The sequence below is a fragment of the Mandrillus leucophaeus genome, unplaced genomic scaffold, assembly GCF_000951045.1.
Source record: "Mandrillus leucophaeus isolate KB7577 unplaced genomic scaffold, Mleu.le_1.0 Scaffold26, whole genome shotgun sequence".
Lineage (NCBI taxonomy): Eukaryota > Metazoa > Chordata > Mammalia > Primates > Cercopithecidae > Mandrillus > Mandrillus leucophaeus.
The window spans coordinates 3,174,124-3,189,011 of record NW_012102698.1 but is presented as its reverse complement, the minus strand read 5'-3'; the positions used below and the strand labels follow the sequence as shown (position 1 = coordinate 3,189,011).

General features: G+C 35.9%; 1 protein-coding gene across 2 annotated transcripts in view; it reads left to right on the top strand.

Annotated features, from left to right (window-relative positions):
• Positions 1 to 14,888, top strand: part of SMC1B (structural maintenance of chromosomes 1B) — a 63,710-nt gene that overhangs the window by 27,405 nt on the left and 21,417 nt on the right. For both annotated transcript variants that reach the window (XM_011984034.1, XM_011984033.1), the window contains exons 12-14: positions 2,593 to 2,739; positions 12,528 to 12,665; positions 13,232 to 13,348. In XM_011984034.1, coding sequence (XP_011839424.1) covers positions 2,593 to 2,739; positions 12,528 to 12,665; positions 13,232 to 13,348 — 402 coding nt within the window. The remainder of the gene's footprint in view (positions 1 to 2,592; positions 2,740 to 12,527; positions 12,666 to 13,231; positions 13,349 to 14,888) is intronic.

The following is a 14,888-nucleotide window of genomic DNA, read 5'->3' as shown; positions in this document are numbered from 1 at the left end:
ATGCTTGAGGGTATATAAGCTATAAAGTAAGACCAGTGATGCTACTTAGTAACTAATTATGTGACTTTAGGGAAGTTTGTAAACCTCTAGTTTTAGTTTTCTCATCTAAAATTGGGGAAATAATATTACCTGTTTTATAGGATTATGAGAATTAAATTAAGTAATAACATGAAAAACGCTATTATAGTGCCTGGCAAATAGCTCTCAAAAACTGGTAGTAATTTTATTACTTACTAGTCAATTAACACATTTAATCTGGAATATCCAGAATTGCAAATTAACACAAACAGGCACTTCTTAATGAGACATGAAGATTTCCAGTGTTAAATTTATTGACTTATGTAATATGATTAATTTTTCATACATTTTGGTGTGTCTGATCAATAATCTTAAGCATAATGTAATCACTGTCGTTGAATTCTACATGTTAAATTTAAGGTAGTGTAGTTATTGTTTTTCTTATTTTGCTGCCTAATTAACTACACTCACATCTACTTTTGTATATTTGTATATTTCATAGAATTGATATTTGAAGATTTGTGTGGTCAAAGAAGTCACGTGAAGATATGATTGCTTATTCCTTCATATAACAAATATTTATGGTTTCTATCTTGTTCACAATAACATCTTTACCCCTTTAGGTTGTATCTTATTTTTATCAGTAGTTCAAAATTTTAATCAGGTGTATCTTATTTGTATCTTGACTATATCTCAGGAACTTTGGAAGAATTTTCTCTATTTTAGATTGGGTCAAACCGTTGGATAGATGTCACATTTTCACAGAAATCATCTGGTGAATCATCTGCAATTTGTGCTTTTGGTTTTCTATATACTTGATACCATGTTTTAGAATTTTCTTTAGTCAAACATTGCGAGTAGTATTAAATATTTTGGTTTACTTGTTTACTTGTAAACTATAGTATATATAAACTACATACAGTATCTATAAACTACAAATATGAATTACATCAATTCTGCTAGCTATAGTTTGGTCACCATATTTTAGTGATAACTGGGTTTTTACATATTTTAAAAATTTATGTACCAAAATTTGAAAATCCCGAATCTCTTTACATATATGTAATTATTCTATCTGTTTCCCTTAACCAGAGATACAATTATTTATTTTCTTCTCCTATAGACTGGTTGGTTGTTACTCTAAAACATATAGAAAGATCTATTTGTACTGTGCCCTTTTAATATGGTGAAGCAAAAAACACCTAGAAAAATGTCAGTAAGTAGCTGGAAAATTTGTGAAAATATTATTTTTTCCAAAATTTCACATATTAAACAATAGCAAATAAAGTGCAGGGTACCACTTTGCTGGGTACCACCTGGAATAAAATATCGTTAATCTAAACCTCATTCCTTGTATCAGGATAAATTCCAGATGAATTAGAAATGTTAATGTAAAAAGTAAAACCATAAAATTTCTAAGAGAAACCATGGGAAATTTTTTCTTTTCTTTTTTTTTTTGAAATGGAGTCTTGCTCTGTCACCCAGGCTGGAGTGCAGTGGTGCGATCTCTGCTTACTGCAACCTCTGTCTCCCAGGCTCAAGCGATTCTCGTGCCTCAGCCTCCCAAGTAACTGAGATTACAGGTGCCCACCACCACACCTGGCTAATTTTTGTATTTTCAGTAGAGATGGGGTTTCACCATGTTGGCCAGGCTGGTCTGAAACTCTTGACCTCAAGTGATCCGCCTGCCTTGGCCTCCCAAAGTGATGGGATTACAGGCATGAGCCACCACTCCTGGCCTGGGAAATTTTTTCTTAATCTCAGAGACAGGAAGGCTTTTCCAATATGAAAAAAAAACCCAAAAGCTATAAAAGATGAATGAATTCACCTAACAAAGAGTTTCTGCATGGCAAAGACTACCATAAGAAAAATCAAAAGAAAAATGGCAAACGGGAAAATATTTGTAGCTCATAGTAAAGAGCAGATGTTCTTACAAATCACTGTGGAAAAGAACAATAATATAGTGGGAAAATGGGCAAGGGATATGAACAAACTTGTTTTCATAAAAGGAAATATAATGATTCTTAAACATGGAAATGCAACCTCACTCATATGGAAAATACTCATTAAAATTACACTGAGGTACTATTTTCACCTGTCAGATTGACCAACATCAAAATGTTTAGTAACACTTTATGGGGAAAGAGATTCTTCTGTTCACTGTTGTGGGAACTTAAATTTATACCTGTTCAATGAAGGGCAGTTCTCTCACTTGTGCCTTTGAGGAACTTAGCTTGTAGATTAACTTACATGTGTATGAAATGATGTGTGTACAAGCTTTATTCACTGAATCATTGTGTATAACAGGAAAAATTGGAACCAACCCAGATATTGATATAAGACTAAATCAATAATTTATTGCCTAGAATTGCTTTAGGCCTTAGTAAAATGGATTTTAAATTTGTGGTTTGTTTATTGTTTGGGGTCTCTTCATAAACTAGATATTTTATTAGTAAAGTTCAGTAAGTGTCTTTTCTCATCTGTTTTATTCTTAACTTTAAAAATTGCCACAGTATGTTTTTATTTGTATCTTTGTGTACATTTCTTCAGGGCAAAATATTTTTAATTTTACAGACAGTAGCTCTTGATGGAACATTATTTTTAAAATCTGGAGTGATCTCCGGAGGGTCAAGTGACTTAAAATACAAGGCTAGATGCTGGGATGAGAAAGAGTTAAAGAATCTAAGAGACAGACGAAGCCAGAAAATCCAAGAGCTAAAGGTAAATCCATGCCATAAAAGTTGTAATATAGTAAGTAGAATAATTGTGTTTTTAAACTGGGTGGGTTTTTTATAATAACCATTTCTGTAGTTTAAGAATTGAAATAATGCAGAATGAAATAAAAATAAAAAATAAAAATCTTTCCCTTACTCTCTTCCTTATATCTCAGTGGTATTTACTAAACACGGTTTGATACATAGCTTCCAGAAATTTTCTCGGTATGTGCAAGCATATGTATTATTTTTCCTATTTTCTTTGTTTTATAATAGACTGTTGCTATAGTGTTTGCAGCAAGTTTTTTTTTCTTTTTTAGATGGAGTTTCTCTCTTGTTGCCCAGGCTGGAGTGCCATGGTGTGATCTCGGCTCACTACAACCTCCGCCTCCCGGGTTCAAGTGATTCTCCTGCCTCAGCCTCCTGAGTAGCTGGAATTACAGGCATGTGCCACCATGCCCAGCTAATTTTGTATTTTTAGTAGAGATGGGGTTTCTCCATGTTGGTCAGGCTGGTCTTGAACTCCCGACCTCAGGTGATCCGCCTGCCTGGGCCTCCCAAAGTGCTGGGATTACAGTTGTGAGCCACTGTGCCCGGCCTGTTAGGCATTTCTTAAAATATAACTGAGGTTGGGCATTTCCTCATGAATGTAATGGTCCTCTGTAATTTTTCCTTCTGTGAACTGCTTATTTTCTCTGCACATTTTTCTAGTACATTGTTCCTTATTTTATTACTATTTTAAGAATTATTTGTATTAAGTAATTTAGTCCTTAGTCATATGTGTTGTAAACATTTTTCATTTGACTTTTTAGTCAGCTTCAGTTGGAATATAATTTATATACCGTAACAGTCACTAATTTTAAGTATAATTTAGTAAGTTTTGACAAATGTACATAGTCACATAACCATCATGATATATCATGATATCTATATCATGATCATGCACTCATGATAGAACATTTTCATCACCCCCCAAAATTCCTTTGGGTTCCTTTTAGTCAGTCCCCTCTTCTGGACCCTTTGGGGCCTCACAACCCAATCTGCTTTCTATCATTATAGTTTTTCCTCTTCTAGACTTCCATATAAATGGATTCATACAGTCAGCAGTCTTTTGTGTTGCATTTTCTTCACTTAGTATTTTTGAGATTCATGTGTGTATCAAAAGTTATTATTTTTAATTGCTGAGTATCTCTTTGACATTGACTTTGTTCTTTTTGTCATGCATGTGTTTTTAATCTTTATGTAGCCAAATTTATTAATCTTTTATAACTTCTGGATTTTAGGATATGTTATGCTTAGAAAGACCTAATTCTTTCTGAAGATCACAAAAGAAGTTCAATAATGCTTCCTTCTAGTGCTTTTGTGTTTTTAACATTTAGATTTTTTTTTTATCTGGAATTTATTTTGATGACTGGGGACCCTGCTTTATTTTTACCGACTGACTTACCATTTTACAAAAGTATAATTTGTTGAATATTGTAATTCCCTCATTTATTGAAGCCAAATTTACAGATGCTAAATCAATAGAATGCTTTCAGATTATTTATTTATTGTTTCTATTTAGTTTTCTTCCTTGGTTGATTCAAGCACTTATTTTGGCAAAGTTACTTGACTAATTTTCATCTTTTTCTGAAGCATAAGACTACATTTTATGTTTTAATCTAAGGTGTAGAAATATTCAGCTTTTAAAGACTTGAACAAATTTAGGCCTAGGCACAGAGAGAGTTCTGGGAAGATACCAACTTAACGTCAATCTTGCTTCCCATCCATGTCCATGCCAAGGTTCCATCTGTGTGTCACAACCTGAACCAGGTGGCAGCTAGGTGAGAATGATGTCTTGGGTTCTGAGGGAGGCTGCTGGGAAAAGCTGATATAGGGCTTCCTCTCTTTTGATGTGAAGAGTGCTTGGGTAAGAATCAGGACATAGCAGAATCTGGGGGTAAGTTAAACATTTGTCCCATGTAAGGATGCCTGATCTTCTTGAACCCCATGAAGCTAAATATTAGCCTAGTAGGAAATTTGTGGCCTCCCTATTCCTGAGTTTGGAAGAGTCCAGGGATACCAGAGAGATATCTTTTCCTCTGCCTCAGGGTAGTCTCTGTCTCAGGGTGGTACTGACAGTCTTCTCTTGTAATCACTGACCCTCAGGTATAGAAAATCCTTGTGGGGTGCTGTGATTTCGGGGACTTTAATACTCAGACATGGTCCTCAGTGGTGAAAGAAATACATAAATGTATCTGAGGTGTTCTAGGAGCCAGGCAACAACTTGAGCAAAAAAGTAACGGAGCATTAAGGAAATTTAGTATAGGGTCATCCTTCCCCTGCCAATCCCCAACGCACAAAAAGATTTTCCAGGACTAAAAACCATACTTCTGGCCAGGCATGGTAGCTCACGCCTGTAATCCCAGCACTTTGGGAGGCCAAGGCGGGTGGATCACCTGAGGTCAGGAGTTTGAGACCAGCCTGGCCAATAGGACAAAACCCCATCTCCAAATGCAAAGCTATGTGCAAATCCACACACTTCATGTAGAATTCACTAATTTGATTCTCACAACAGCTGGTGATGGGTATTTTTACTACTCACATTTTCTAGTTGAATAACCTGAGTTACAGACACGTTAAGTGGCTTGGCGAGGTCATACCCCCAGGAACTGTGGGTGCTTGGGATTGAACCCAAGGAGAACTGGCTCTCAGGCACTTCACTCGACCGGCTCCTAAAACTGACCTAAAACAGCAGTGGCCTTGAAACAACAGAGGCTTGGCCGGGCGCAGTGGCTCACGCCTGTAATCCCAACACTTTGGGAGGCTGAGGTGGGCGGATCACGAGGTCAGGAGTTCAAGACCAGCTGTGAACCCTGTGAACGCCAACATAGTGAAGCCCTGTCTCTACTAAAAATACAAAAATTAGCTGGGCGTGTTGGCGTGCACCTGTAGGCCCAGCTACTCAGGAGGCTGAGGCAGGAGAAATAGCTTGAACTGGGAAGCAGAGGTTGCCATGAGCTGAGATCATGCCGCTTCACTCCAGCCTGGGCAACAGGCAAGACTCTGCCTCAAAAAAAAAAAAAAAAAAAAAAAAGAAGGAAAACAGAAAAAAACCTGAATGTTGAAAAATAATGGGATGCTCACCTGACAAATGCAAACAAAAAGAAAACAAAAGTAATAATATTAGACAATGTGAACTTAAAGGTTAAAAATCCTTGTGTGTAGTAAGCTTTCAGTAAGTACTTATAATTTAATTGAATAAAGAAGATTATATGTAACATAAGACAAAGATTTCCATTATAAATCTGTTTGCAGCACATAGCACCTAAATATTAATATTTAGAGTAAAACTAATTTTTTTAATAGAATGGAAAAGATAACTCAGGAGTTGGAAAATCACTCTTAGAAGGAAAGGTTAAGTGTTTAGTTTGGTTGAATTAGGGAAAAGAAGGCTTGAAACTACTTCTTAATAAAAATAAAAATATAGTGGAACGTTTCAGCAGAGTGACTTCTGAGTAAGTTACATGCTTTTATGCTTTAGTTTCCTCATCAGTATAATGTGAATAATAACATCTATTTCGTAGCATTGTTAAGAGGATTAAGTTGGTTAATAAATGTAAATTGCATAGAACAATAAGTGCTCAATAAATGCAAGATACTGTTAAAAATATCTGTTAAACATTTATGAAAATTGATCATATGCTCGGCCACAATGGAAACCTCAATAGTTTTTTAAAAGTAGAGCTTTTTATAGGTCACCTTGATCATAATTTAATGAAACAAGAAATAATGACCAAAATAATATTTGTCTCTGTAGAAATTAAGAAATGTAGATAGTTTTGGAATTAAGGAAGTAATCCAGAGGCAAATTACAAAGTATTTCAAAAATGATGAATAGGAATATACTTCCTACCATTATCTTTGAGACACAGTAAAAGCTACATCAAGAGGATGTAATCAAGTAATGCCTACATTACTAAAGAAGAAAGAAAAAATATAAGGGAACTTATTAGTCACTTTTTGAAAAATTAGAGGAACCACAGACTGGGCAACATAGTGAGACCTCTTCTCTACAAAAAATTAAAAATTAAAAAATTAGCCGGGAGTGGTGGCATGCACCTATAGTCCCAGCTACTTGGCAGGAGGATCACTTAAGCCTGGGAGGTCAAGGCTGCAGTGAGCAGTGATCATGTCACTGCACTTCAGCCTGGGTGACAGAAAGAGACCCTGTCTCAAAAAAAAAAAAAAAAAAGGAAAGCAATTAGAACAACTGGCCAGGCATGGTGGCTTTTGCCTGTAATCTCAGCACTTTGGGAAGCCAAGGCAGGAGGATCACTTGAGTCCAGGAGTTTGAGACCAGCCTGGACAACATGATAAGACCCCATCTCTATTTAAAAATAAAAGAAATTAGAATACCCACAAAATAACAAGAGTTATACAAGGAATTTTTTTTTTTTTTTTTGTGAGACAGAGTCTCACTCTGTTGCCCAGGCTGGAGTGCAGTGGGGTGATCTCGGCTCACTGCAACCTCTGCCTCCTGGGTTCAAGCAATTCTCCTGCCTCAGCCTGCCAAGTAGCTGGGATTACAGGCACGCACTCCTGTGCCCAGCTAATTTTTTGTATTTTTAGTAGAGACAGGGTTTCACCGTGCTGGCCAGGCTGGTCTGGAACTCCTGACCTCATGATCTGCCTGCCTTGGCCTCCCAAAGTGCTAGGATTACAGGCATGAGCCACCATGCCCAGGCTAGGAAATTTTTTTAAAGCTGACATTAATTTAGTAGAAAACAACTCAAAATAGAAAAGGGGCAAATCTAAAAGCTAGTGCTTTTGAAAGACTAGATAAACTCTGCAATCCTAATGAAGGGGAAAAAAAGCTAGAAGCAAACATACATGATCAGGAATGAAAACATTAAAATAATTTTAAAAGAATCCTACATGCGAATAACTATATGGTTTTAAAAATTGAAAATTTGGAAGAAATGGATATTTTTTAGAAAATATAAATTACCAAGATTGAACAGAAAAAAGGTGAAATGTTTGAAAAGGTAGGCAGTGGTGTGGTTTGCTGGCCTAATCCCCATCCACAGTTTCCTTCCTTTCTAGACTCTATTGCAAGATTGTGAAAAATAAAAACAACTTAATTTCACAAGTTGCCTTGTAGCTAGGGCTGGCCATGTGACAGTTTTGGCCAGTGAGATATAAGTGAAAGTTTTGGTGTTATCTTCTGCGTTTCTTCCTCCTGACTGCAACGCAGTCAAGATGCAGCAGCAATATTGCACCAAAGGAAAAGCAAGCATGAGGATAAAAGTCATTGTACTAAGGAGCTGAAAATTAGATCCATTATTGATTAATGGCAAACTAGTTTTGCGTGAGGAAAAAAATATATATATATATATATTTAATGCCACTGTGCTCTACACTGAAAAAAGGCTTCAGGAATATAAAATGGTATATAGCATATCATGGAAAATGGTATGATGGCTTCTCAAAAAATTAAAAATAGAACTACCATATTATCCTGCAATTCTTTCTTTTGTCACCCCAGAACCTGTGAATATGTTGGGCATATACCCAAAACAAGAAAGCAGGGTCTCAAAAAAGAGATTTATACACCCATATTCATAGCAGCATTATTCACAACAGCCAAAAGGTAGAAGCAATCCAGGTGTCTATCAACAGATGAATAAACAGAATGTAGTATATACATACAATGGAATATTATTCAGCATTAAAAAGGGAGGAAATTCTGACATATGCTACAACATAGATGAAACTTGAGGACAAATACTGTCTGATTACACTAACATGAGGTACCTAGAGTAGTCAAATTCATAGAGACAGAAAGGAGACCAGTTGTTGCCAGTGGCTGGAGAAGGGGAGAATGAGTTGTTGTTTAATTGAGACAGAGTTTCAGTTTTGCAAGATGAAGAGATCTGGAAATTGCTTGCACACAATGTGGATATATTTAAACACTACTGAACTGTACACTTAGAAATGGTAAAGATCTCACAACTGTGCTTGACTAGCCAAATAAAAATGGTAAAGATGGTAAATTTTATGTTATGTATGTTTGACCACGAGTAAAAACCAAAAATAACCTCTGAGACCATATGAGTTTACAGCTTAGTTTTATGTAATATATAAAAAAGATGGAAACTTTCCAGCTTATTTTATAAAGGTAGTATAACTTTAATATAAAATAATATATAGTACAAAAAAAACCTAAAAGCTGACTTCCCTTATGAGTATAAATATATAATATCTAAATAAAATGTCAGTATTAGAGAATTGAGCACTGTAGTAAAATAATACATCTGGCTCGATGGAATTTATTTCACAGATACATGGGTGTTTAAGTGATCGTCATAATCCATTATATTAATGAATTAAAGGCAGGAGAAAAGTCATGTCATCATGTGTAAAAAAGGCATTTGATAAAATTCAGCAGCCAGACCTAATTAAAATACTAAGTAAAAGACTAATTAGTGGAAATTATTTAAATAAAATAAATAGCTCTTGAACAGAAATAATTGCTTAAATGGTGAAAACAGTGAAATCATTTTAGTTAAAATCAAGAAATAGTTACCTGTTACCACTATTCAACGTAGTCTTGGAAGTGTGAACCCTGAATATCTGAGACAGGTGTCAGTTAATTTAGAAAGTTTATTTTGCCAAGGTTGAGGATGCACACCCATGACACAGTCTCAGGAGGTCCTGACAGCATGTGCCCAAGGTGGTCAGAGCACAGTTTGGTTTTATACATTTTAGGGAGAAATGAAACATCGATCAACATGTAAGATGAACATTGTTCGGTCTGGAAAAGGCAAGACAACTGGAAGCAAAGGCAGGATAACTCAAAACAGAGAGGGGGTTTCCAGGTCATAGGTAGATAAGAGACAAATGGTTGCATTCTTTTGAGTTTCTGATGAAGCCTCTCCAAAGGAGGCAGTCAGATATGCATTTATCTTGGTGAGCAGAGGGGGGACTCTGAATAGAATAGGAGGCAGGTTTCCTCTACGCAGTTCCCAGCTTGACTTTTCCTTTTAGCTTAGTGATTTTGGAGCCCCAAGATTTATTTTCCTTTCACATTTCCCCCCTTTTTAAAAATCTTTTGGTGAAAGCATTTTAGAGGAAAATGAGTCTCTGGTCTCAGGTTTCATGTGATCTCTTATGGCTAGGATGGTTTATTTCTAGACAGGTAGGTTCCAAGTTACTAGGAAAGCTGATTTTCTCATGTCCTGTGAAAATAGGAGAAGGAAGGAAGAACAACAAGAAACAACAATCCTGGAAAATCGATATAGGTCACATTACTATGAAGTCCATACATTAGCAGGCAGGTATGAAAGTGGCTTATGTACGTAAATAGGTTGCTGTTATTTTCTTCTGAAATTTAAGTTGTCTAGCTTCAGTTCGTAGGGCTTTACGAAAAGCACAGCTTAGTTTTCAGTGACTCCACATTAGGAAAAATGGGGAAAAAAGAAGGGAAAAATTGAAAACGTTATTTTGAAGACTTGTAACCAAGAAAAATTAGAATTTGGTCCAAACTGTAAAAATTCAAAAACATTAGGCAAGACTAGAATCTAACAACAAGTGTACTAGTTTTTGAAACATAATTTTTCTCTCTCCAATTTTCCGTTTTTACTAAAGACAAGTTATGGTTGGACTGAATGCTGTATTATATACTTGGCCTGATTATTTGTATATAATGTTGCAAGAATAATTTTTTTTACATCAAGCCCAATCTCTAGAAAGACCATTATAATTTCCCTTTAATACAAGACAACTTGATCATATAAAAGTTTTTTGGGTTTTTTTCTATAAATCCTTTTATTGTGATTTACACAGACCATTCATGATATGCTTGAACTTTCTGGTTTGTCCTGAACATCCTTTTTTCTTAAACAACCATTCATTTTATTCTAGGACTAAATTTACCATACAAGATTCTTTCTCATATAAAATTATTTCTCTTTAAGCTTTCTTACCAAAAAAAAAAAAAAAACCCTCTATTTTTATAACTTTCTTTACTTCTCTCTTATTTTCTGATTCCTTTTACCTTGTTTTTATACATAACTTTTAAATAAGCTTTGAATTAGACAAAAATTGTTCACCTTTTTGAAATGGACACCCTTTTTTTTTTAAGAATGTTTTCCTACAATATATTTTTATTGGAAAATACCCAAATAATGAAATATCTATTATTTAATATAACTTTAGATTCCAAATTATGAGTTTGTCTATAAGTATTTATCCCATCACATTCGCCTAATTATTTTAATAATTTACCTATATTATTTATGAAAACTGCAGTAGTCATCATTTAAAGTTATGGAACCACCATTGCAAAATTATAACTGAGGCAGTGAAAAACATCTGACTTAACTGACTCTACCTCGCTTCTAACCTCCAAGCTGTCCTTGTTCATTCCTGGGGATAGGCCAAACTAACTTTGGGAGGAAGTTAGGTTATAGTTTAGCTTTGAAACAAAGACAGTAACAGTCCTTTCCCAAAACCTTACTGCCTGTGGACTAGATTGCCTAAAGCCTCAAGATTAGAAGTTATGGTAATCTTACTAAATTCAAGATATAGCTATTTACAGGTATCTAACAGGTTAATGAAACAACAGGAACTCCAGAAATAGAGACCAGTATACTTAACAATTAATAATTAATGTTCAGCAAAATGATGTTTCAGTTCAGTGAGAAAAGGATAGATTATTTAATAAATGGTATCAGCATATCTGGAGAAAGTAATTTTGTGCCCTATATTATTGTAAACCAAAAGTATCTGAGACAGGTCTTAATCAATTTAGAAGTTTATTTTGCCAAGGTTAAGGACATGCCCGTGACACCGCCTCAAGAGGTCCTGAGAACGTGTGTCCCAGGTCACCAGGCTGCAGCTTGGTTTTATGTTTTAGGAGACTTAAGACATCAGTCAATACATATCAGATGTACCTTGGTTAAGTCCAGAAGGGAGGAGAACTGGGAGCTGGGGTTGGAGAAAGCACTTCCAAGTTATAGGTAGATTCAGAGTTTCTGCTTGGCGGTTGGTTGAAAGAGTTTATCTAAAGACCTGGAGTCGGCCGGGCGCAGTAGCTCACGTCTGTAGTCCCAGCACTTTGGGAGGCCGAGGTGGGCGGATCACAAGGTCAGGAGATCGAGCCCATCTGGCTAACATGATGAAACCCCATCTCTACTAAAAATACAAAAAATTAGCCAGGTGTGGTGGTGGGCACCTGTAGTCCCAGCTACTCGGGAGGCTGAGGCAGGAGACTGGCGTGAACCGGGGAGGTGGAGCTTGCAGTGAGCAGAGATCGCACCACTGCACTCCAGGCTAGGCTACAGAGTGAGACTCGGTCTCAAAAAAAAAAAAAAAAAAAAAAAAAAAAAACCCTGGAGTCAATGGGAGGGAGTGTCTGAGGGAGTTAATTTGGTTGAGGCATAAGGTGAGTGAAAGAAGAAGGGAATGAGGGAGGCAAGCCAAAAGGTAAAGATGCACTAAAAACAAGGCAATTACAAGATCCTATTTATGTCATTAATGTGTGTTGGATGGAATATACACACCCCTCTTCATTTTCCATTCCCAATTCTTTCCTGTTAAGCAATGTTAGTTTTTTTGAGGAAGCTGTATGGCGTTTTAGTTACTCCAGATCACTAATGTACTTAATTGCCCAGTCTCTTATCAGAGGAAAGGGAGGTAAGGCATGGGTGTGGTGGTATGTAAAAATCAGTGAATTATTACATATGAAAGCACTTTGAAAAGTGAAAGTGCTTTTCTATCATAAAATATTCTCATATTTTTCTTTCTTTTTAGGATTTAATGAAGACACTCCGCAAAGAAACAGATTTGAAACAATTACAGACCCTGGTACAAGGAACTCAAACACGACTCAAATATTCACAAAATGAACTGGAGATGATTAAAAAGAAGCACCTTGTTGCTTTTTACCGGGTAATATAGATTTACATAAAATATGCTGGGCACTTGACCCAGGACATAGAATTTCAGGAATTACATTTATATAGCTCCATGTAATTTTTAGATACTTTTTTTTTTTTTCTGAGACAGAGTCTCACTCTGTCACCCAGGCTGGAGTACAGTGGCTCTGTTTCTGTTCGCTGCAACCTCCATCTCCCAGGTTCAAGTGCTCTTCCTGCCTCAACCTCCTGAGTAGCTGGATTACAGGCATGTAATTTTTGTATTTTTTTAGTAGAGATGGGGTTTCACCATGTTGGCCAGGCTGGTCTCAAAACTCCTGACTTCAGGTGATCTGCCCACCTTGACCTCCCAAGGATTAGAGCCACCACTCCTGGCCAATTTTTAGATACTTTATCCCATGATTGAGATTATATTATAGTCCCTTAATTATTTATGTGGTATTTAATCTTTTATCCAGGTGAATTCATCTTATCTCATAGATTCTTCTTTTATTCTAAAAGATACCTATCACATTTTTGGCTTCACTATATAAAGCTAAAACAGCCATGTTAAAAAAAAATTTTCTCTTTTGTTGTTAGGAACAATCTCAGCTACAAAGTGAACTACTAAATATTGAGTCTCAATGTACTATGTTGAGTGAAGGAATAAAGGAACGACAACGAAGAATTAAAGAATTTCAAGAAAAGATAGATAAGGTCATAAATGTTATATTTATTCCTAAATGGTATATGTAGTTCTAGACCAGATACTAGATTTAGGGCTTCTTAAATATATGCTAAAGCAAAGGTTGATAGGTAACAGTGCCCTATCAGAAACAACAGTGTTGTAAGCTAAGTTTTATTGGTTTGCCAAATTAATTTCCTTGTGTTTTTTGAGAACCTCTGTTGCTCACCTCAAGAGACAATGACCTGTGCCTACTCTCCTCTGCACTCCAACCTCTCCTTACCCATTGTGAAAATTATAGGCTCATTCTTTTCTCCCACTTCCCTAATACTGTGAGGGAAAGAAAACTGTCATTCAGCTTATCTTTTAAAGTTATTTATTCACTCAGTAGTTCTTTTTAAAACACCTATTCTGTGTCAGGCACAGTACTTGGCTCTAGGACAATAAAAATTTGGTCACCTAGCTTCTGCTTATAAAGGGACAGAAACTTTCTGATTTAATTCATTCTACTGTGGGGTATCTCTGATCCTTAGAAAGTGATTTGTTATACCCCCACTCTATTGATTCCACCCATTGCTTTTAGGCCTGATCTTTACCACATGATTTGGAACCATACTTTTTGTGCTTCCTAATTAGTTATCTCTTTTCCAGGTTAAATAGCCCTAGTTTCTTTATTCATTTCACATTACCATGGATTTAAGACCAGCTCTGGTAACCATCCTCTGGATGTTTATCAATGCCCCTGAACAGAGCATGTCAAAATATTTCCTAGCCAGTACAGCATATTGTGGGTTTTTATGTTTATAACTGTAACTTTCCATGACTTGGATTATCTAGTCATGCTAATTGTAGCTTACTACTGCATCAGTCATATCACATTCATATTTAATGTATATTCAACTACAATCTGGAAGTTTTTAAAATGTCCTGTTCTTAAAATAGGTCTTTCTCATCTTATAATTATACATAAAATCAGAGCTTTAAAACATTGAGGTTAAATTTCACTTTGTTGAATTTCCCCATTCTAGTTTTTCCAAATCTTTTTCATTCTTAATTCTATGCCTCATTCCACTTGTTATTATACTGGCAAAGGTGCTATTGTATTACTCATACATAAAGAATCTTTTCTTTATTTATGTAGAATGTTATATTTTGGTGGGTCTAAAGTAAATGGAATTCTTCCAGTTTTATACTAAACACTCATAAAGCCAAAACACTTAATAAGGCCAGTTATGAGCTTTCTTAGTTTTTTTGAATAAGAGATTTGAAAGTAGGTGGGCATAATTTATGGACTTAAAGGAAAAGAAAGTACTGGCTTCTCAGAATATAGTAATGCTTGGTGGGATTAGTTTTTGGCCTAATTCAGGAAAATCTTGGAGGGAAAAACTTATATTTAAGATTATATATTTCTTGGCCAGGCACAGTGGCTCACGCCTGTAATCCCAGCACTTTGGGAGGCCGAAACGGGCGGATCACGAGGTCAGGAGATCGAGACTGTCCTGGCTAACACGGTGAAACCCGTCTCTACTAAAAATACAAAAAAAAATTGGCTAGGCGCGGTGGCGGGCGCCT